Here is a 23,904-nt window from a genome sequence, read left to right on the forward strand (position 1 = left end):
TCAACATAACTGATCAGCTTTGAGGTCTCCCTACCATCACCAACCACCACCAGGGCCCAAGGCCATGGCCACTGTCCAGCTACTATAGTTTGGATCTTAAATGTCTTCCAAAAGACCTATGTTTTAAAGGCCTGGTCCCCAATTTAGCACTATTGGAAAGTGGTGGAGACTTTAAGAAGTAAGGCCCAGAAGGAGGGCCTTAGGTCACCTGGGGGTGTGCCCTTGAAGAGGATGTTGGGATCCAGGTCTCTTCCTCTTCCTTATATTTCACTTCCCAGCCACAAGGTGAATGATTTCATTCCATCACCTACTCCTGCCACAATGTGTCAAAGCAACAGGACCAACCAATCATGGTCTAAAACTGTGAGCCAAAGAAAGTCTTTCCCTCATGTATGTGTTAGGGAGGCAGAAAGGTGAATTACACAGGGGACTGTGTCTCCCCTCTCATGGGAGTGCAGAATTTCTCCCACCAGAGACATGCATACCATCCCTGTCTCAATAACATAGACTAGACATTCTCCATGGAAGGGAGAGAGTTGTCTCAAGGGAACAAGGTCCTTAGGTGGGCAGAAAAACAAGTAAATGTCACAATGGTTTGTAGTCATCCAAAACTCAACCCTCAATGAAAAAATTTTATTTCTTGGTATTTAATTTTTTCTCTAGTTGGGAGAATTTAATTAATTGCGGGCAAAGCAAGAACCCAACATGGTCTGTCCCACTCTCGTGGGACAGGGAATAAAAAAATAGTTAGGAAACGTTGTCCTAGAGAATCCCTCATTTAAAAGGGCTCAGGGTCTCCCTAGTTCACAATTTGGAGCAGTGGTTCTCAACCAGAAATGACTATGCTCCCCCCCACAACAGGGGACATTTGGTAATGTCTGGAAACATTTTTTGGTTGTCACAACTTGGGGACATGCTAGTGCATCTTGTGGGTAGAGACCAGGGATAATGCTAAACATTCAACAATGCACAGGATGGTTCTTTCCACAAGAAAAAATTGCCCAGGCTAAAGTGTCACCATTTTGCTATTGAGAAAGCTTAGTTTAGAGAAACGGGGACCTCAGAAGGCACCAAAGACTAGCAAAACTACTTACAAGCCTGGACCTGTTACAAGCAGCCCCATCCCTGTTCACAGAGATCCCTGAGAATAAGCCCCACTCTAGCCAGCCTAGCCATTCACCCACTGGTGAATGGTGGCTCCTGAAAGACAGGAAACCCCTCCCCAGTGCCTGACTTGGGCCTAGAACCTCCAAAATGCCAGAGAGATCAAGGCCCAGAAGAAAGGTCAACAATGTTCATTTGGCTCCAACATATGGACCCAGCAGGCAAAGCAAGTGCCCTACATGGTACTTCCCACTCCCCAGGGCAGGCCAGGATGGGGAAGCAGCCCAGGCTGGAAACTCCCCCTCAGATGCCTCCCTCCCTCTGTAGTTCAAGAAGAGGAAGGAAACCCAGAGAAGGCTGGATAGTGGTAACCTCATCTTCTGAAATGTTCAGGACCAAAAGTACGGATATTTGCATATATATAGTGAGATATCTTAGAAATGGAACCCAAACACAAAATGTGTTTCATATATACCTGATACACACAGCCTGAAAGTAATTCTACATAGTACTTTTAGTGTATCTGCATTGAGATCAAGTATGGAATTTTCCACTGTGGTGTCAAATCATTGCTCAAAAATTTTGGGATTATGGAGCATTTCAGATTTAGGACTTTTGGATTAAGCATGCTCAATCTATACCAACAACCACAGCTAACACGAGCATTTCTGGAATGCTCACGAAAGTCCTGCACCACACCACGTGCTTCATGACCACGGACTCATTTAGACCTTACAACCATTCAATGCAATAGCTGCTGTTATTCTCCCTGCTTCACAACTGAGGAAACTGAGGCACAGAGAAGTTAAGCAACCTGACCAAAGAGAAGAGCCAGGGAACTGGAAAGAGGGAATGAGGGAAAGAGAGGTGACAAAAAGGGAAGTGATAGCAGGTTTCAGATTCAAGATCTATCCTTCACAGCCATCATGGTCCTCCAGACTACTGAGGAGGGAAGCCATAAGGTCTCCTTCTTTACAGGTCAGCGTCAGATGCTCAGAAATTGTAAGGGACACATTGGTGAGAGGCAGAGCCAACAGAAGCCCAGAGTATCAAAAGTCCAGGTCCAGAGCTGCCTGGATCATGCCACAGGGACGAGAAGATAATGGGACAAGTCCCAGCTAGGGCTACTTACCTGAGAAGATTGAAGCAAGCCTGAAGATGTCTGAGAGGCGGGAGGTCACCGGCTCGTAGGGTGAGGCTTCATAGAACTCCTCACCTGGAAGAGAGACGGACATCAGACATGGGCTTCTCCCATCAGAGCTCTCCCAGCATGCAGTGACTGCTCAAGAAAGTTCCACTATTGTGCCTTTGCCATCGAGGAAGTCAGAGAGAGCAGTCCTTCCCAGAGTGAAAGTTAGGAATGAAACATTCAGCATTTCACATGGTCAAGCTATTTCTGTGTGACTTCCCTGAATGATCAGCCCTCTCAAAAAGGACTTCCAAATGTGTCTGGAACAGACAGAGAGGTGGGACAGGCCCAAGTCATAGGATCTGAAGCCCTGGCTGCCCCCCTTCCCAGTCCCAAACAATCATTCCATACAACTTATTCATGTCACAAGATAGGGCTCTGAGATGGCCCAGAGAGGTGAAGTCATCTGACAGAAGTCACACAACTTCTCATGTCAGAGTTAGTGCTAGATTCTGGTCTTGTAGCCCTCATTCCATGTTGGCTCTGCCCAGGTCACTCAGGAGGACAGAATTTCCTCTTCCTTCCTGTGATGTCACCAGTAGAATCTGGCTAGAAGTACTGAAGATCACAGAGTGGGAGGCCTGGACCTCTGCTCCCATCTGCCTGATTCCCTTTCTCACAGGTTCCCCTGACCTCCCCACCACCTGCCATTTCCCAAACCTTTCCTTGGGACTTTGGGGTGCATCAGAGGCTCATGAATGGACAAGCAAGTAAATGACAGGAGATAAATGGCACTGGGCTGCTCTGGAGACCCCCACCACCTAATCAAGAATCCCATGCCCTCTGACAAGGAAATATCCTCAGGAGACCTGGCCAGTGAGGATAAATCAATGCATGCTCACTCAGACTGCATGTGTGGTCAGGGGGCGGGGCTGATATGGGGTGACCTACAGCCTCCTTCATTGATTTCCCATACACCAGGGCCTCGCACCTTTGGCAGACACCCCTGCCTACAGAGAGCCCAAGTGGGCACCATCCATGGTGCCACCTATAGGAAAGCATGAACTCCCCAGAAGAGGGGCCTGGGAATGACCCTGCAGGAGGTGCCTTCAGCCAGCCCAGAAGGCCACCATTAACAAGGCCTAGAGATGCAGCTAGCCCTGTGCTGGTCCATGGAGCAGAGTCCAGCTGCTGAGCTACCCCTCCTGGTGGTGGGGTCCCCAAGCCATTGCTATGTATCGGGCCCAGGAATCACTTCTATGGTAAAGATTGCACTGTGTGTTCCATGTGTCCACACATGGAGCAAGCGCTAGATGAATTAACTCACTCCATCCTCTTCACTGCTCTGTGAGCTAGACACGATGGTTCCTCTACTGTGCTGACAATGAGAAAGGGCAACATCAAGGAACTTGCCCAAAGCAACTTAATGCCATACAGCCGGAAAGTGAAGAGCCAGGTTTCCGACCCTAGCAGGTGGCTTCAGGGCCCAGTGCTTCGATCCTAAACACTCTTCCCAAAACAGCAGTGTTCTTGAAACTCTTTTTTAATGCCATACTGGGGTTTGAACTCAGAGTCTTGCACTTGCTAGGAAGGAGTTCTACCACTTGAGCTTTTTTTTTTTTTTTTTTTTTTTTTTGCTTTAGTTACTTTTAAGGTAGGATTGCACATTTTTCCCCGTGGCCAGTCTCAGACCTCAGTCTTCCTACTTACAGCCTCCTACATATCCGAGATGGCAGGTATGAACCACCACAACCAGATTTATAATCAAGATGGTGCCTTACTAATTTTTTGCCTGAACTGGCCTCAAACCTTGATCCTTCCTATCTCCACCTCCCAAGTGCTATCTGTTACTTCCTGCAGAAGCAAAGGTCTGCTGCTGACTAGACTGCTCCCCCGGGGCAGAGCCTGTCCTTCCCAACTGCATGGTTCAACCAGTGCCATTGCCTAAAGGGGGTTGGGGACCACCCTCTCTAAGTCCATTTATTTAAGTAGTCTGTCCCTGTAGCTGAATGCACCAAGAAATCTCAGGCCTGGGCCACTGAAGTCAGATCCAGGATGTCATATCTTGGGAACCAACACATGAGAGAGGCTCTCTTCACTCTCAAAGAATCCGTGCCCTGCAGACCTTTGCTGAAGGCAGGAAACCTGGCTTCAAATCCCATGCAGCCAATAGTGACAGCCCCACTGTGTAAATACTGGAGGTGGTAATGACAGAAGGAAACCCAGGCATGGGATCACCCCCAAGGCAGTGGGAAGAGGTTCAGTACCCCAGGTCTGAGCCTGGATTATGTCACCAGCTTGCTGTGTGCCCCAAACAGCCATCCCACCTCTCTATGCCTCAGCTTCCCTGCAGAATAAGGAGTGGGCCCCAGCAATACCCAGGCCCTTTACAGTCTGACTCCAAGAGCTCAGTGGTTATCACTTCAGAAGCCACATATCTGCCACAGCTGTCTTCTCTTCCTCCACTGCCACCCCAGCTCTGTTCACAGACAGAAGGCCTCAGCCATGCAGTGAGCTCAGCCTTGGATGGAGGGAGAAGGTAGAGCAAAGGCCAGGGTGAATCACTCCCACGTGCGGGGCTGAGGAGACGCAAAGAATGGAAGGAAAGTCCAATCCTACACACACCTCTCCTTCCCACCTCTCCTCTCCCAGCGGGTCTCGCCCTCCCCTCAGCCACAGGCCCAGCTGGGCCATTAAGTGTCATTAAGGAGCAGGGAGGCGGTACCTGCAGCCTCCCCAGGGAGACAGCTCCATCTCAGTGTGAATAATTAACTCTCAGGTAGACCCTGCCAGTCACAAGGACTTGGCCTGTCATTCAAAGGCCTCCTGACTTCCCCAATCAGCCCTGACAGAAGGTCTCCAACCCCCAGACCTAAGGAGAAGATGGAATCCCTGGGGAGACGAACAAGCTTCTGCAGAAAAGGATAAGCTGGGATGCTCTTCTGGATAGGACCCAGGGGAAAGTCTCCCAGTCTGCAGATGAGCAGCACAGGGACTGGGGTTTCTGCAGTGCTGCTACCCTCTGAGACACAAAGTAGGTGCTTAACAGATGGTTGTTGAGTAAATGAACAAACAGATCATCTCAAGGCTCAGAACCAAAGACAGCCATGGTCAGTGAGGCATTCCAGGTCTAAAGGGGCCCTGAAAACTCTGCAGGCACGCAGTAAATGCACACACATCACAAGCCCTGCTCTCAGGAAAATGAGAAACGCCTGTCTCTCATTACGGTCCTCCTACACGCTTAAGCAGTGATGCCAAAGGGGCTACTGAGATGGCAGGGCTGCCGGTGCTAAAAGGTCACTAGCTCTTCTAGTGGCAGTTCTTCTGTCCCCTCACTTGTTCACTTGTGGCCCCAGCAAGTCCACCCAATCAGTTGCTCTCAGAAGAAAACAGAAAGCAAAACTGCCCCCTGGATCTATCTTTGCTTATACATGCAAGCAAACTCTGGGTGAACAGGTCTTTGTCCCATGTAGGGCCAAGTGTATGTGTCCTTCCTTCTTGGCTTCTTCTAGCTCCAGGAATCAAGATTGCTTGCAAGAGGCGGCTGCCTGATGTTATTAATGGCAATAATACTATTAATAACTACACACACTTCCTACTATTTTCAGAGCATATTTGAGCCATCCTGGCAACTGCTCAGGGATCTCTCTCTCTTCAGTCTCCACACCTGCAGCTGAAACCCTCCTTCACTTCTAGCATCCTAGAGGAAGCTCCTCTCTGATCCAACCTAGTCCCCCACCCTGACCCTGGGCCTACCTCCTGCCCTCTCCCAGGGGCACCAGCACATAAAGAACTTTGTTCTCTTCTCCCAGCAACTCCATCACTACAGTCCTACCCCTGAATTTAGACTGTTCCACCCTCTCCCATCTTTAAAAAATAAAATGTTATTATCTGTTCTCTCCTCTTCATATCAAAATCCTCAGAAAAATTGTGCATATTCATTAAATCCAACCCTCTAGATCCCATACACTCCCTCACCAGGCTCCTGGTCCCAGAAGCCACCTAAGAAGCTCACCCCAAGGGAAGTGGGGGCACCTCAGTCTTTCTCTTGCTTGACCCGAAATACTGCACTGTTAACCATCCTTCCTGCTATCTACCTGTTTCCCGAGCATACCTCAGACTTCTCTCTTGGAGCCTTCTCCATTGCCCTGAAAGGACTCCCTTCCCTTGCCCATCCTTTAATTTTGGTGGTCCACGAGCTCTGTGGCTGCCAACTCCCGTGATTACACACACTCCCTTAGCTCTGGTTCCCACCCACAGGCTGATGCCCAGTTTGAAGCCTCTCTTTCCAAACTCACTTCCTCCCTAGCACTCCAGAACTGCATGTCAGTAGAACACAATCAATGACAGGCATGTGCCCCCAAATAAATTCATCATCCTCTTACTTAAAGCCTTGACTGCTGCTTCTAACCAGCCCATCACCACCCAGTGGAGACAGGAAGCTAGGTGGCCTCCTTAATCACTTTTTTCCCTCCTCCTCTCACAGGCAATCAGCCACCAAGACCTGCAGATTCTACCTTCTGAAAGCCGCTACATCTATCATCCCTGTTCTTGCCACTGTTCTGTTCCCGTCATTATTATTCCTGGGCTATCCCACAGTGATGGCTTCTGGACAGTCCTACAAGAGACTCTCTCCACTGGAACCACATGACCATTCTTCTGAAGCATCTGATCAACTCCCTTAAAGTCTTTCGGGCTCCCTGTGCTCCCCACCTTGACTGCCCACCCTCCAAATTCTCCCCACCCTGCCCATGCCACCCCTTCCACCTCCCCACTCTTCCCACACCCCTCACCTTTCTAACTCTGACTCTCAGTCTCGGCCTGGAGGCTGCCTCCTCAGGAAGGCTCTTTAGACTTCTTAACAATTTGACGCTAGCCTGGGCAAAATGCTAAAGACACCCTATCTCAAAGAAGAAGTGGGCATAGTTCACACCATAATCCTAGCTACTCTGAAGGGGAGGGTAGGAGGATCTGAGGTCTGAGATCAACTGAGGGCAAAAGCAAGACCCTATCTGAAAAAATAAAGCAAAAAGGCTGGGGGTGTGGCTCGCATGGTAGAGTGTCAGCCTAGCTAGCACAGAGTCCCTGAATTCAAACCTCAATACTGCCAAAACAAAAAAAGATTTTTGTGACAGGGGTTAGATGCTCTGAGGTGCTACCACTGCACCTGTGCCTTCCCCTCACAGCACTTTTGCCACCAAATGAAGAAGCCCTCTATGTACAGCACTCTACCAGAGACTATGAGCTCCAGGAAGGTAGAGGCTGCACCAGCTTATAACTGCAACTACCTAACACCAGCTGCAATACCGGACATTCATTTGTTGGATTAATAAATGAACATCCAGCCAAGATAGACAACCTTTATAAAGTATATGCAAATCCCCAAAACCCCAGTCTGGAGTAGGGGAGAATACAGTGTCCTTTGAGACAGAGCTATTGGATTCTGCTTCTGGCTTGAGGCAGGCTTGACAAGGGACATGGGATCTGCTGTCCACACCCTGCCTCAGCCATGGGGTTGGAAGTCACGTGATGTGCAGGCCTCCTGAGAGCAAGGCTCTGGAATCAGCTCTAGGGGACAGGGCTGCCGCATGGCAGGGGCTGGTTTCTCTGGGCAACCGGGCTCTGCACGCACTGCACACACTGCACTCACTGCACGCACTGCATGAGCCTCTCTCCTATCTCACCTGACCATCCACCTGGAGAAGAGACCACTTCACCCTGCCCTTGCTTGCATCTCATTGTCCTGCTCTTCCTCCACCCATCACTTCCCCTTCCTCTATCCTTGGTTTTTTTCCTCATGCAGACATACACAACAGGCCAAGCAAGTCACCTCACTATCGAGTCCTCCTTCCTGAGCTCAGGACCCACCACGCAGCAGTCACCACCCTCCCTTGGGGCCGGCCCAGGCTTACCCTCCGTCAGCCCCAGGTGGATGCTCCAGTAGATCTGCAGACACTGCAGCTCCTTCTTCATGCCCCGCTTGCAGCGGCAGTCGTACAGCGGACTTTCCTGCAAGACCTCCAGGGCTGCCTGGCACTCCTTGTTAGCCAGCATGGTGTTGCGGTCCCGGCCCGCCAGGCACTGCCGCAACGTGCGGTAGCGGGAGCTGCAGTTGGATTCGGCCGCGCACAGCTCATTGGCCCGGACACAGTCCACTGGGGGACGCCAGCCGTGGAGCTCGGGGCCCTGCAGAGAGGAAGGGCTGGCCAAAGAGCGGAGGGTTTCGTCTGGGTGGTGGGGAGGGAAGACAAGCATAAATGAGGGCCACCACAGTCTCTGACCCAAGATTTAGGCCCAGGGCTTGGGCCCTTCGGGGAGCGTCACACCCACTGTACACCAAAGCACACCAAGGCCAACTCGGACCCAAAGGCTAACTCAGGCTGCCATGCTCCCTGGGCTCTATCGTTTGCACTCCGTTCCTTCTCAGTGTGGGCCCTGGGCCTAGGAGCACAACATGACAGAGCCAGGAAGACTTTCTCACTCAAGAAGAAAGAACATCACAGGCCAGGCGGTTATAGCCTCAGCCTCAGCAGAGAGCTGGAGCTGCAAGGTTGAGGGGGCGAGGGGGCGAGGGGCGAGGGGGGGGCAAGGGGAAAGGGAATCTTTCACCCAAGCCTCCTACCAATCTCTGCTCCAGCTAGAAGCCCATTCAAGGCATGTGTTAGCTTTGAATGCACCAGAAAGTCTTTAACTTTCAGAGCCTGTCTGAGACCTATACAGACCCTAGAGTCCAACCCCCACAGCTCACCCCAGAGAGACCCAGGTCCAAAGAATACAGATGGCAGCCCCAGGTCACCTACTTAGGCAGGAAAGCCCCCCTTCAGTCCCTAGCCTCCTCATTCTGAGTTGCTAGACTTTCCAAGATGACAGTGAGAGACAAGCCTAAGCCTACAGTCTAATGTTGCCCAGGAGGGAAGAGAGGCCCCTTTCGGGCCCAGTTCCTTCACACCTGCCAGTCCAATTTCACACCAGAGACCTGAAAACTTGCCAGCCATGGTCTAGTTCCACCCCAGACCCTCCAAAAGGAAATGCATTATGCCAGCCAGGTGAGCATCTCCATCTGTCCATCTGCTCCTCCCCTCTTCCGACCTGCCTCTCCAGGTCTCCATCTCTCAGCTTCTCTTGCTTACTGTCTCCCAAGGGCTCTGTTCTCAGTAGATCTCATCACCTTTTCTGTTTGAGTGACTTGGCTTTCTTTCCTCTCTTCCTTATACTCCCCTGAAACTCTCTCTCTCTCCTTCTGTTCTCTTATTTTGTTCTTCCTTCCAAAAGCCAAATCATAAATCAATTACAAAAAAGAAAGAGCTTCCCTTCTTCATGCCCTGCCTCACTGATTGAGTCTCACTTCAAAAACGGATGGAGAGGACCCAACAACCCACCCTTCTTACCCACGCCCCCCAGTGTCCTCAAAAGGGAGGGGTTAGAAGATTCGCAGGTAAAGCACGGGAAGAGGATGGTCTGACCCTTTCAAAACCAAGCTTCCAAAATTGTTTCCTCCTAACATGGACATCTTCCCATCTCCCTTCCTAAGCACCTAACTCCAGATCCTGCCCCCAAAAAAGCCCTATCGCATGATCAGAGCCACGACTGCCTTTTCCAAGACCCAAAGAATGATTTAAGAGACTTCCTCCACTGTCTCTCGCTCTAAAACACAATAAAATCCTAGGTCATTGGTCCCTTCCTCCTAGAATACCCCAGAATTCCCCCCTTCCCTGCCCCCAGAGCTGCCATTTCAAGCCTTCTCCCTAGGAGGTCCTGCTCAGGGGGGAGCTACTGCAGGGGGACAGCGACACCTAGAGGCAGAGCATCCCACAGCAAGCCTGTCACTCCCCACAGCCCCAAGGGAAAAGGAATTACTCCCAGAGGGACCTGGTGTACCCCACCAGGAGACAACTGAGGAGAGGGGCCAGGGGGTGGCCTGGGGCTAGAGGAGGCATGGGAACCGGGTACTTGTCCTTCTCGCACTGACCACACCTCTGCCCTGGAACAGGAAGAGCTGAAGGATGTGACCACACTGAGACAAGACCAGAGTAAAACCAGTGCAGAGTGGAAGCAAGGGCCACAGGGTCTGCCCAGATTCCGGATAGAGATATGTCTTCCACACAAGCTGAAGTGGCATCTTCTTTCTCGGCTTCTGCAGATTCCTACATCCCTGCCCAGGACCCTGGTGCCTCTGGGCCACCCAGGAGCAACTGAGCCAACACTTCCCAGGCCCTCATCCTCCCAGCACCTGCCGGCCCCTCCCAGCCAGCCAGCCCTGGGTTCTCCACTGACTTTGCTCAAGGGTCTCAGGAAACTGACTGAACCAAAGGCTGCACTGTCCAGCAGAGACTAATAACAAGACATCTTCCCGGTATCCTCAGCCTTCTGCAGGCTCAGAATTCACAGGAGGCATAAAGTCAGGATAGCACCCTCAGAGCCGGGGCCATAAGAACACTCACTCTGTTTGCCCTGCATGCAGGTGGAACCCTGAGGGACGGCCTTACACAATCATGGGCAGGCTCCCGAAGCAAAAGTGAGGGCTTCCCCCATCCTGCCAACTGGTCCCCATGATGGGGCAGGGACAGACTCTACAAAAGACCGGAACTTTTTTTCACCAACTGTTCCTGATTCTTATGGTCAGCTTCACAGTCCGCAGAATGAATCAACTCCAACCAGAAAATGTAATCATGGTAACCCAGAACCTTTAGCCAAGAAGCCTAAAGGAAAGAAAGGGCACAAGGTATCTTGGAGATGTTTCAAAAACCTAATTGAAGGAAACTTGGATCCATCAAGAGTAGACATGGGGGGCAGCTCCTTAGAGACACAAGAGACTGAGAAGTGACACAGAGCTCTGTGTCCTGCATCCAGAGTCCCCAAAAGAGCCAGAATGTAGGCTAGGATGCCACTGTGAAGTGGGCCCAATGACCAACCCCCTGTCCGTGTCACTCCGCCCATTGTGCTCTCTCCCTGTACACCAACAGGGATGTCAGGATGGTCAGGTATCCACTGAAGTCATCTTACCCAAGACCTCCTCAGAACCTTGGTTAGGGCACCTGAAAGCCCATGTTCCCAAGAGCACCCTTCACCATGTCCCAGCCAAAACTGCCTACCAAGTCTCAAGCTCCTGAGAAACCTCCAACCAATCCCAACTATGGACTCCTGGCCAGAGAAAGGGTCCTGGAGTTGACGTTTCCTTCACATCATTCCTTGTCTTCCTTTCAAGACCCTTTCAGGATCCTGTGGTCACTCAGCTAAGCCCTCAGCTCAGCTTTGGGAAGGGACTTCTCAAGGCACAGGGAATTAAAAGGCTGTGACCCAAGGAGATGCCAAACATCCCCTCCTCTGATTTTGCCACCTCACCTTTCGCCACTCAGTTCCCAGGTCATAGTCAATGGGTGGTGGCCATCTCTGCCCACATCCCAGGCGTGCACACACACACACATACACACACCCCATGAGTAGGATCCCCAGTACCACTTCTGGGAAGAAGAGGAGAGCAAGCTCTTCATTCTCTTGGGACATCCAGCCTGCAACATGAGGGTCGGGGCCTTGAAGGTGCCTCTACCCCGAGCCCTCAGAAGGTGCCACGCCTGGGAGCCTTGCTGACCTGGGAGAAGGGTACAGCTCAGCAGCAGGCAGTCTGGCTGCTTTGCCTGAAATACAATTTTCTTTTTTTCTTGGCCCTGATCATTCTAAGCCCCAGAAAGCTGTGTTTTCACACTAGCAATGGGAGAAAAGGTCAGGTTTTATAACAGCCCCTTCAGAATGAGAGGCCACTTCCAGAGGGTTGCCAGAAAGGGCTGCAGGATCTTCCTGGGCCCAGAGCACCTTCTAACCTCCTGGTGCTGTCTCTCCCACACCAGAAAGAAGCTGCCACAGGCTGAAAGAGGCCCTGGCCACACCCCAGTCCAGGGCCTTGCTCCCTGGGAACGCTTACCTGGGAGGTAAGGGATAGTGGACAAGCAAAGGGTCTCTGACCCAGTCAACGCAGAATCCCATTGATTTCAAATCCCCGGCCCCCACCTGGAGAGCACTTCTCAGACCACACACATCTGTGAGTAGTATCTATATCCCCATTCTGGGCCATCCCCAGCCCTGCCTGGCAGCCCAGCTCACCCCGGGCTACCAGCAAACCAGGGTGGCTGGAACAGAACCCTGAAGCAAACTGTGCGCGCCACACACACACACACACACACGCACACGCACGGCACGCGCACACACACACACACACACACACCACACAAGAGTTCTCCAGCTCCCTCTTGGACACCTTCTTCCTGGCACCAGCTTTGCCTGGAAATCATGGTCAGCACACAGCCTTGCAAACACCTTCTTTTCCTCACCTGCACTAAGAAATTGCTTTCTCTAGACCTTGCTTCCCAAGCAGCTGAGATTCACACAGCATAAGAGCAGGCAAGAGATGTGGGAAGAGGTTGTGGTTCAGGGGCACAGGACAGCTCCTCCTCCCTACCCTGGAGGGAAGAGGCTTACAGAATGAGCAGTGATCTTTGTTAGGATCATTTTCCTCCCTGGTTCCCCACCTTCTTCACCCCCAAGAAGCAAACTTTGGCCTCCTCATTCTCTCCTCTTCCCCCAGCTACTGGCCCTGGACCTCAGATGTGCAGGAAGATGAGGCTTTGAACTTCCACTTGCAACCCTGAGCTCCCGCCCTGGCTGGGGGGAGGGGGGCATAGGATAGGGCAAAACTTGCAAAGTGTTCCAAGGAGTAGGGAAATAGGGTGCATTTTCCAGAGGTTGATTGGCAGGTGGGGTGGTGGCTGCCCGGGCTCCCCAGAGATGTTCAACCAGGAGCTCCTGCAAAAACCCTGGCCCTCCTCCCAAAAAAAGGTGGGACTGGCATGATTTCTCTCTCCCTGCCACCAGCTTCTCCCCTCTCTTCCTGATCAAGAGTTGTATTTTTTTTCTTAAGTTGCTGCAATTTGAACCCATTATTTTGAAGGAAATGAGTGCCATCCCGGCGTGCGTGCGTGCGCGTGTGTGTGTGTGTGTGTGTGTGTGTGTGTGTGTGTGTGTGTGTGTTGGCGCGCTCGGAGGGGATGGTTCACATGTTGTAAGTCTCCTTCCCAATCCCCTGCGCAGGCAGCCAGCCACGACACGGTCCCCTTCACCCGCATCCACGCTGCCTGGGCCGCTCGCTTCGCCCGCGCCTGGCCCGATTCGCCCAACGGCGCGCTCTCCCCACGGTCTCCCGCGGAGCCCCGCTTCACCCCCGCGTTCCCGGCTTCTCGCTAGCGCCCTCACGCGCGGCCCCGCGCGGCCCAGGGGCTCACCGCCCGCAGGTACTCACCTAAAAAGAAGAAGAAGCAGAAGGCGTTTGCCAGGATCATGTTAAATAAATCCCACGGTTCTTTTTTTTTTTTTCTCCCTTGGGTTAAATAAAAATGAAATAAAATCAAATAACAACAATAATGATAGCCAAGCAGTGATAATTAGCCCCAAATCCAATGCGGAGATCCCAGCTGGTCCGCCCGATGAAGATACGGAGTCCTGCAATTCTCGCTGGTGGCTGGAGGGGGTGGGGTGGGAGGCAGGCGGTGGGCTTCCTCTCGACGCCCCCTTGCCCACTAAAATCAAATACACACGTAGCTATGTGTCTGGTTGCCTTATAAGCCTGGTCCTGAGGTCAGCCCTTCCCTCCGCTCGTCCGGGAAGGCGCGGGTCCCCGCGGGTCCAATTCTCCTGCGCCTCCCAGGAGGGGACTAGGGAGGTGGGGGCGAGGCGATCTGAGAGTGAGGGGCTGGAAGGAAGCGACGAGGAAGGGGGTCAGAATAAATGCAAATAGAAAAAAAAATCCACCGACGGGGTGTGAGCGCCAAGGAGCAATCCAGTCGGAGCTTCGAGGACGGGAGACCCGAGTCGTTTCTTTCGTACCAAGACGAAGAAAAGATTCAAAAAAAAAAAAATCTTCTCCCGCTAACCCTTGCTCGGCTCACTTTTTTCTAATGGAATTCCAGTGACCGTGTGTCTCTGCGTGCGTGTGTCTTTCTCCTCTCCCTTCCTCTCCTTTCCTCTCCCTAGCTCTCTCTCTTTTCTCTCGCTCTCTCCAGCTCTCTCGCGCTCTGATCTCTCCCTCCCTTCTCCCTCTCTCCCTGCTCCTCCCTCCGCCCGCCCCCTCCCCCTTCGCGGCTCCCTCGCCGCTGCTCTCGCGCCCGCGCCCCTCTCCTCCGCCCGGGGCTCGGCGCTCGGGCTCCTAGGCGGCTGGCGGCGCGGGGCGCGGGAACGCGGCACAGCAGCGACACTCTGCAGCGGCGGCGGCGACACGGCGGTGGCGGTGGCGCCGGGGAACGCTGGCGGCCAAGGGGAGAGCTCAGCCGCTGACTCCCTCTGCTCAGCCGCCCGCCCTTCCCGGAGTGACCTGCTGCCTTGGCCGGAAACTGACCGGCTCCCGGGGCTGCCGCTTGTGCTCAAACCCACGGAAGCCTCCGCACCCTCCTCCTCCCCCGCAACGCCCTCTCCCAGCCGCCGGCCGGCTGTGCCTGCCCTCCAAACTCCCGCTGCCCCTGTCCTCGGCCTCTGGACCGCGGAGTCTCGGAGGCCTGGGGAGGTTGAGCAAGGTTGGAGGGCACTGAGTCCCGGTCCCCGAGCCATCCGGAGGCGAAGGACCGCAAGGCGACAGAAAACCCCCGGTAGCTGAGGTCTGGAAAGGGGCTCCGGAAAGGGGCTCCACCCTCCGCGGGCTGATGTGTCCCTCTGTCCCGCAGCCGAAGCAGAGTGTCTCCCGTTGGTGCAAGGGAACAGAAGGACACCCTGCGGCGCCAACCCCTCGCACCCTGAAGCCCCCGCGCAGCCTTCCTGCCCCAGTCTAGCCCCGCGCGCGTGCATACACGTGTGAGCTCCATGCGGAGCTCGAGAACTTTCCCCGCACAGCCGTGACACTCTTGTCCCCCGCCCGCCCCAATCTCGCAGCCCTTGGAGACGTCCCTTCCCGGGTTGATCGCCCCTGCTCAGTAGAAAGCTGCTGTGTCTGGACGACCCGATCGCCTTCTCGGAGGCCCGGAAACCTGCCAGAACAGCACTGGAACGATCGGGCTGCAGCTCGCACCCGAGCTCGCACCCCACCCTGGCTGGAGCACCCTGAGACCGACCCAGGCCAGGGTTCCACGCCAGGCACAGCGGCCACCACCACCTCCACCCACCCCCGTACACGGCGGCCGGCTGGGCTCCGGGGAGCTCGTTCCGAAACAGCTGGCAGCTCCCGGCTCCGGAGGCTCCGAGTGGGGACCGCCTCCCCCAGCCGGGAAGGGGGCGATTGATCCATCTGTCGGTGGACCGGGCTCACCGGCGTGTTTTAGTCACGGAATTTACAATAAACGCTCAGGAGCAGGAGCACCGAAAAGGAAGCGTCTGTCAGGGAAAGGGTTGAAGGAGAAGTGAGGTTGACACGTTCCCGCAAGACCAGACGGGGAGAGATGGTGGGGCCACAGACACGGCGCACACGCCAGCACACACCCACGCACACCCCAGTTTCACACTCTCTTCTGACACACCCTCAGCTGCCTTAGCGCTGCCCGGAGTCGCTGGGCTTTCGCGCACACATTCTTTGCAGGCAGCTCAGCGCGCACTCACAGGGTGCTGGGGCCCGGTATGCGCACTGCCTCGTAAACTTTACGAGCTGCCCCAAACCGGATCTGGTCTGCATCCCAGGTGTATTTGGGAGTGCCTATTAAGAAACATTTTTAAATAACAAGTCTCCTGAATAGGGTAAAAGCTAGAAATCGACTAGGCGCGAGGGGAGGGGTCACTCAGAAACCCAGCAGTCTTAGCTAGTGGGAAAGCTAGAGGGAGCAACTTCCATCTTGTGGATTTAGGCGGGAACGCAGCTTCTCCTTGGAAGCGCAAGATTCGTCTGCTTCTCCAAATGCCCCTTTCATATGGCCCATTGTGGGGCAGTGCGCATCCTCTCCTCGAACCAGTGATCAGTGTCCGATAGAAATGCTTTGGTAACTGGGTAATGGAAGGTCTGTTCCAAGAGGGCCTAGGGGATGGAGCTGCAGGAAGCCATCCTTGGGCCTGCCTTCCCTGTGCCTCCTCCGGACCTCTTCTGTTCTAGGAAATGACTTCACATCTGACAAGGCCTCCTAGCTTCTTTTCAAAAAATTAGGGAAACCTAAGGAACGGGCTTCAAGCAAATGTAAGTTAAAAAACAAAAAGCATGGAGTTATACTCCCAGGGAGCCTCGGATCAGAGGTTGAAAACTTGGCCATTAAAAAAAATGAGGGGGTGAACATGTTCAAAGTACACAGTACTCATGCATGGAATTATCACAATGGAATCTTTTCATATTATTAATGTATGCTACTTCTAAAATAAAAGAATTTAAAAAAAAAACACCTTTCTCCACCTAGTTGTATCCCAAGAACTGCTTCCAGACTTTACCCCCAATACATCACTATATATTTCACTCTTAACGCCAGCAAAGTATAAGGAGGAAAACTGAACATATGAGAGCTTGGCCTTCCCCCATTCCTTCCACAGAAGGAGGCTGAGGAAGTGACAATGGACATGGACGTCTAGGGATGGCTCCCACTGAATTCCGATGGAGACAGGGACAGTGGATTCTGGTAGCAAAAGGTGAGTGGCTGAGAACCTTCAAAGACTCAGGACCACCCAGCCATCCCAAGGACCATGGAGAACACCCATCACCACCCAAAGTTCAGCTTGTTGTAGCTGTGGGGCACTCTGACCTTGGACCTTCTCTTTCCTAGTGTCTATGCAAAGGTTTCCACACTACCAACCAGAGCCCTCAACCTGAGTTTCTCTTAGACACGACATGGTCCATGTATTACACCTTTATTTTCTGAGTATCTGCTCTGTATGATGTCCTCTTTGTTCCAGATCTGCAGAGGAAAGATAGAGAAATAGAACTAAACAGAGGCAATTTAATCTCTCTTGAATCTCTATTGTCTCATCTGTAAACTGAGGACTTAAAAAAAAACCCAACCTTGTGGAAATTAGATAAGACGCAATCCGCAGGGCAGCTAGTAGAATGCCTGACTCACAAAAAAAAAAAAAAAAGTTGCTCGCCCCTTCTTCCACGATCCGATCCGGCGGAGAATGAGGGTAATAAGAATTATGTGGCGAATTAGAAGAAGAAAGAACAAAAGATGGTGAGAGCTCAAGAGAACTACAGACCACTTTCTAGAAGATAGGAGCAGATCTTACGAGAGAGGTAAGCGTGAACTTCAGTAAATGAGAGCAAAAACCCTTAGGTTCATGATACATTTTCACATACCCTCAGGTACCTGGATCCTTCTCCCAGCCTTCATGGGAGCTGATTCATAAGCTTAACCTTATGGTCTAGAGTTTATGAGCCACAGAGAGGGCCAGCCCCTCCCAACACAGATCCAGGAACCATGAAGGGGAGGAGGAGGGGGACACAATAGCACTTATCCTTTTAATCTTTTAGTTCCTTCCCTTTCCTCTCTCTGATTCCACTTGTTTCACAGAATGGATTTTCTGGAGGGCAAGGGAAGCTCAGAGACCCAGAATCTTATTTCCTCCTTTCCTTTGGTGGAGGGAAGAAGGCTGAAGTTTCCCTTGTCCCAGAGATAAAATATCAACCAGCAATGAAAAAAAGGTGCCCCAGCATCCATCTAAGATGCATCAGAAACCACAGAGCTGGTGAGATGGAGGTGCCCTGGGCCATGAGACAGCAGCCTGACCTGGGACTTCCATCTTCAGTCAACCAGCACAAACTTATTGAACATTTTCTCTGTGTCCAGCACAGTGCCAAAGGCCCTGGGGAATAGGTCAGGCATTGAAGACCAGGGAAGCATTTTTAGATGGAGTTAATCATGCCCCAATGAGAAGAGTGAGCAAACCAAGGGCACATTGGGGCCCAGGAAGGAAGGAAGAGTCAGCACCATTGGATTTCAGGAGAACTTTCAGGGAGGACCTGCTGCTCCAGCGAGGTGGGATTCATTCTAGACATGAAGGCAAAAGTAGAATTTGGTTGAGTTCCAAGACATTCCCTGCAAGAAAACTGCCTAGACAAGGCCACAGAGGAAAGGAAGGTTCACAGAACATCCAACAGGTAGGAGGAGTCTGCTGGGAAAAGATCTGGAAGGTCCAATTGGAATGCACAGCAGGGGACCACAGACCAAAGGCTTCAGACTTGGGCTACTAGGAGCCACTGAAGGTGTTTTGAACAGGCAAGTTATATGGTAAAATGTTTTTAGCAAGATTGATGTGACAACTGTGTGAAGGATGGACACCAAAGGCCAGTTGGAAAGCAATTGTAACAGTCTCAGCCTGAGGTAATGAGAGCCCCAAACAGGAGGTGGCAGTGGGTATGGACAGGATGGTTGTCAGAGCCATGGCCTTATAAAGATGAATCAGCAGGATGCCGGTGACAGCTTGAACACAGGGCTCGGGGGTGGGGAATTGCCTTCTACCCAAAATGACCAGGCCAAGATAAAGATACGAGACCTGACTTTTCAACATTAACACTGGAAAAAATAAGCAGCTAACTTTATGACAAAATTAGTTCTTTAATTCTCATAATAACTCCATGCCCTAAATACTGCTAATACCCCCATTTTAACAGTGAGAATACAAGGGCAAGAGAAGTGGATTTAATTTGCCAAAGGTCCTATTTTAAGTGACAAAACAGGGATTCGAACTCAAGCAGTCAAGATCCAGAGACCTGCATTAGTCACTCTGGGCCCCATATAAATAAGCAAAGTGACAGTAGCCCTCCAGGTGTATAAATTTTCTTATCTGCATAAGAGCATATGAGATAATCCCTTTCTCCCTGCCTTGTCTAAGCAAACAGTGTAAAAAAATCATGAGAATCAAAATTCCTTTTTTTATCTATACTTCATGCCTTGTCTGGTCTCCTCCTTGGACTTTAAGGCTAGAGGTTAACAAGAGCCTGTGTTCCTGGGGCAGTTTTCATGGTCCCAGCTCTGTATCCTGGTCCTGGATCATCCCCAGGCTTACACAGTGCTCCTCCAGTCCCCTGTCTCCCTCTAATGGCAGGTTGAGCTCTCATTAACATCCCCTTGGAGCAGGTCATTCTCCATCAGAGGCCTAGCCCAGAAGGAATGAGCTAGTGTGGGAATACAGACCAGCAGGGATTTAACTAAACTATGTAATTCCCTCTGAGTGAACAGGGCTTTGCAGCAGGGTAAGTGAGACCAGGCTAGGAGGGGAGAAATACATACTGCACTCAGGGACATTAATTTCTCTAATTGATTTCAGTCATTGTTCTCCGTGCTTCATCATCCCCTGTAAGCACCAGGGGGAGGTGGGATCTACTAAGCCTCTCCCCAGGCCCAAGAGACCTCTCTGCAGCCCCACCCATCCCTGGGAACCCCCAAGCTCTAGGGTAGCCCATTAGAGAGAGAGGAACCACCTCAACTGGATTTCCTTATTAGAGAGAGGTGGAGGGAGGCAAATGGGAAACTGGTTGCAGGGGAAGCCATCAATACCACCTGAGGGGGTACTGCACCTCACAACAGCACAAAGCACCTTCTACATCTGCGTCTCCAAGTCCTTGTGACATCTGGGAGGAAGACATGGCTGACCTAGCTTCCATTCTTTCCCAAGTGGGAAAACTTGGGTTCACAAATGGCTCATGGCACAGCCACAGTCATGACATGACCAGCAAATGGCAGAGCCAGGATTCAAAAGCAGGTCCTCCACACCTGGGCCTGTGAGCTTTCCACTGTTCTCCAGAGTGGAAAGGAAAGGAAGCATTAATCCTGTTGCCGTGCTGGGCCATTCCTCTACTTTCTCTCGTGACAGGGGACCATGGAAAGCAGGGTTATCAACTTTGTGTCATCCAAGACAGACTAGGGAGGGCTGTTGCTCTGAACTCCTCTTCCATCAGACTTCTCAAAAAGATTGCACTCCCCCCCACATTCCTCACCTGTCCCTTCACGACTCTGCAGTGGTAAGCCTAAGATGCCACTTCCCTAACTGCACTGCTGTCTGTGGTTGACACCTTTCTAGCCACTCCCAACCTTGTCTGGATGCCAGAGCAGTGCCTGGCAGCCCCCAGCTGTCTGAAACAACCCCACAGCCTCTCTTGGGCACTGGCCATCTACCAAGTTATTCAAGGTCAAGGCAGAATCAAGCGAGAGAAGACACTGACTACTTCTGCTGAATCTCAGGAGTGGCTCCTGCTGCCTGGCACCCCCAGGAGAGCTCTCAGCCCCAGTGGCTCCCTGCAGGGACCATGTCTTTATTTAGCCAAGCCTGGTAAGATGGGTGGAATATCAGCACTTGGTCTGAGATGGATTGTCACTCTAAGTGCCCAGCTCCATCTCCAAGGCCTGGAAGGCAACTCACAGAAAATGGGACTTTTGTGTCCCTCTCTAAGCAGATGAGCCTTCCCTGAGCCCAAGATGGAATTTGGTCATATGAGCACATTTACCTCCATCCTTCACCTTGACCTCTCATTCAGAGAACTTCTTTTCCCATCATTCAGAACTTTCTCTCCTTACCACACTGTTTCTGTGCTCTAGTACTTTCTTGCTATGCTATTGCTTGCCCCAGAATAGGAAGTCCAAGGAGAGGGGCAAAGTTTATCCCAAAAGAATGAATCACTAATGGTAGAATTTTGACCATTATCTGCCCTCAGGTCTAGGCTCTTAAGGTTGGGAAGAACCTTCCATGGCAACAAGAATAAATAAGGATCAGACATATATATATAGGTAGTGCCCCAGATATTCCTCAGATTGTAGGCAATCTGGGGTGACCAGCTCCCTAGGGGCTGGCCTGATGGATACACTATTTGCTTTAATTAAACAGGACAGGCAGAAGCTACTCCCATCACCTCCTACTCCCCAATCCAACTCACCAAGGACAAGTCACCACATCCACCAAGTGAGCCCCAGGATAAACATTCCTAGGATGGGATCACTCAATATAACTTTAGCATAGGTACAGTTATAGGTTCTTGGCTCCTCCCACTCCAAAATAGGGGAGTCCCCTATCCCTGGGAGAAGACTGGCTAGCTGGACTGGGTGCCCCATACTCAAGCAGAACTCATCATTCTGCCATCTTCCCAGCTGCCCCATGAAATGAACTGTTGCGTTAGGGTGGCTCCATCCTGTCATGTTCTTGATGCCTGGCTCCTGGAACAACACCCCAACCAGTGTGGCATTGTGAAAGCAGGTCCAGACTAGGGTTTGGGTTCCAGCTTTGACTTCAGTTTGCTGCCAGCCCAGAGAAGAGTTTGGTAGTTGGGGGGCAGCACATTGACATGGTCAGCCCTCAGTAAAGATTTCTCAACTGAAAGAAAAAAGAGAGAGAGAGGGTTTGTGTACAGGTGTAATCTTTGTCCTCTCTTGTCTCTGTGCTCCATTCACCACCTTCCTCAATTCATGTTTCATCCAATTCACCCCATGCAATGAGCCAGCAAAGTGTACTTGGGTTCTAACTGCCAGCTCTGCTACCACCTGACCGTGTGAACTTCAGTCCTTTGAGATATTAATTACCCGCCTAGCGAACTTTCCAAGGGAACAGGAGGACCAAGCTAGGTGCTGAATATGATGCTTTGAAATGCATGAGACACCCTACCAGTTGCAAGAACCTGTTATAGGTTTCTTACGCAGCCACATCCCACAGTGAGTCCTAGAGACCAGTCTTCACCATTTGCTTCAAGAATGAGCGTCCCATGCCCAACTGCATGACTTGGAACAGCTCTTGCTACCTTAGTGATAGAGCCCCACAGTAAAGAGGAACAGTCCCTTTCATAGATGAGAAAACTGAGGCCCCCGGGTTCCACTGTGTGACCCTCTTAACACCCCTCCCATCCTGTTGAAAAGGCCATGGTTTTGTCTGTACTCCTGGCTCAACCCAAAGCTCTATGCAAACAGAACCTACATCTGCACACCACCACCACCATATCCCATATCCACAGAACTTGTTACATAAGTCCCAAGAAGTATTTGCTGAATGAATGAATGATGCCTCTTTCCCAATGTAGCCTTGGCATAGGGACTCAGGCCCAGAATCCCTGGTCTGCTGCCAACCACTCATCCCCTATTTCTGGACTCTCTGGGGTCTAAGTGACCCATATAATAAATGATTCTTTCTCCCATTCTGTTCTCCTTTGGAAAAATTGATAAATCTGACCAGAGGATTTTTTGCCATTTAAGATCTTTTAATTCAAACTAGATTGGCTTATGCTCTTGACTTTTAAGTCTAATTCTATAAAGATTTAGCACATCAATGGGAGCTGGACTCTTCAGAGTTCCCGATCGACACAACAGACAGCCTCATTCTTACTTGTTAGCGTGAAATCCTTCACCCCAGCACTCCGTCCAGTGAGGCCAATAACTTTTTCAGTGTGAAGAAGTAACAAAGGAGCAGCAGCCTCAGTTCTACCCCCAAGTCAGATCCCTGAAATGGGTGCAAGAGACACAACTTATAGAGAACAGGCAACAGTGCTGAGAACACAAGACATCCCCCACCCAATAATGGGCCTCCCTTCCCTGCAGACTGAGCACCCATAGTGCTAGGGTGGAGCTGGGGATCAAGAGCTGGTGGATTCTAAACAGAGAGAAGAATAGGGCTGGTCATGTGCCCATTCTCAGGAATTACCATTTCCATCCATGTGGCCCACCTGAGTCCCCATTGAAAGGGACACTCTGGTCCTCATTGAAAGGGCACCTCGAGTTTCCCACCTTGCCTTCATCAAAGCGACTTCTCTGTTTCCTCTCAGCCAGCTGCAGCTTTGGAAGCCAGTCTGGTAAACAAATCCGAAGCGAAGTGATAATCTATTTAGTTTGCATTGCCAGTGTACTGTGTCTTCCAGAACCAGAAAAACTGATAATGGTCTCTTTTTTACAATCAATCTCAATCAATTATTGAATTCTTCAATGCCTTCTTATTACTCCTCTCTGACACACATGCATTTTGAAGAAATGTTAACAGAGAGGCACAGTCCTAATGCAAGGTAATGGCTCTCTCGGAGAAATTGGGCACCAGGAGAAAAGGGATTCAAATGAGATGGAGAAAGCAACTCCTAAGCCTTTGCAGCCACTCCCTCTCCTCACCATGCACACATTTTTCATTGGTTGCAATGAAAACTTTCCAAAGCAGTGCTCCTGCAACTAACGCCAGGCACTTGGAGCCTGCTCACAAATTCCCCTAATCCGTTTGCAAGAGCCAGTCCCACGAATCTTGAATCCCCTGTAGGTATGGAATCTAGCTCTGTGAGATGGCTGGGTGGTAGCTCACTACACCCTTCAAATGGCACATGTACTGACTCATGTAATGCCCATCCATGCCACAAGAGACCAGTGGGAGTGTCTGCGGGGCTTCTCAGAAGAAAGAAGTCTTCCTGCTTCCCTAGGAAGGATTCAAGGAAGGGATTAGTGACAGGAACCCTCTTGTGCCAAGAAAAAACATCAGACCCTGTTGGATTCTGACTATTCATAAAAACAAATCCCTGCTACAGAAGCCACATAGCCCCGAGGGAAAGGGCATTTCTTCACAAGGTGTCACTCACAGCCCTTGTCACCAGGTCTCTATCCACCACTTCCTCAGACCCAGAGAAGGGGACAGGATCTCCCCTCAGTCCCCAAGGAACAGTTGCAAGTGGGAGGCAGGAGGGCACACTGCCATGCTTGTTGACGTGCATTCTGGGAGCACTTAAATGAGTCACACAGGTACTACAGTGGACCAACCATGTAATGTCATCTGCTCAGCAGTCA

At 51.4% G+C, this 23,904-nt stretch overlaps 1 protein-coding gene across 4 annotated transcripts in view; it reads right to left on the reverse strand.

The window, feature by feature from the left end:
* Positions 1–14,329, reverse strand: part of Gfra2 (GDNF family receptor alpha 2) — an 89,891-nt gene extending 75,562 nt beyond the window's left edge. The window contains exons 1-4 of one of the 4 annotated variants that reach the window (XM_074055123.1): positions 14,170–14,326; positions 13,524–13,601; positions 8,146–8,460; positions 2,237–2,320 (exon numbers count right to left, since the gene is read on the reverse strand). In XM_074055123.1, coding sequence (XP_073911224.1) covers positions 2,237–2,320; positions 8,146–8,460; positions 13,524–13,563 — 439 coding nt within the window. In that variant the 5' untranslated portion in view covers positions 13,564–13,601; positions 14,170–14,326. Of the gene's footprint in view, positions 1–2,236; positions 2,321–8,145; positions 8,461–12,152; positions 13,391–13,523 lie in introns of those variants that run through there. The other 3 variants (XM_074055124.1, XM_074055125.1, XM_074055126.1) reach the window with 3 other exon arrangements.
* Positions 14,330–23,904: the final 9,575 nt, after the last annotated feature.

This window comes from Castor canadensis, chromosome 14 (genome assembly GCF_047511655.1).
Source record: "Castor canadensis chromosome 14, mCasCan1.hap1v2, whole genome shotgun sequence".
Taxonomy (NCBI): domain Eukaryota; kingdom Metazoa; phylum Chordata; class Mammalia; order Rodentia; family Castoridae; genus Castor; species Castor canadensis.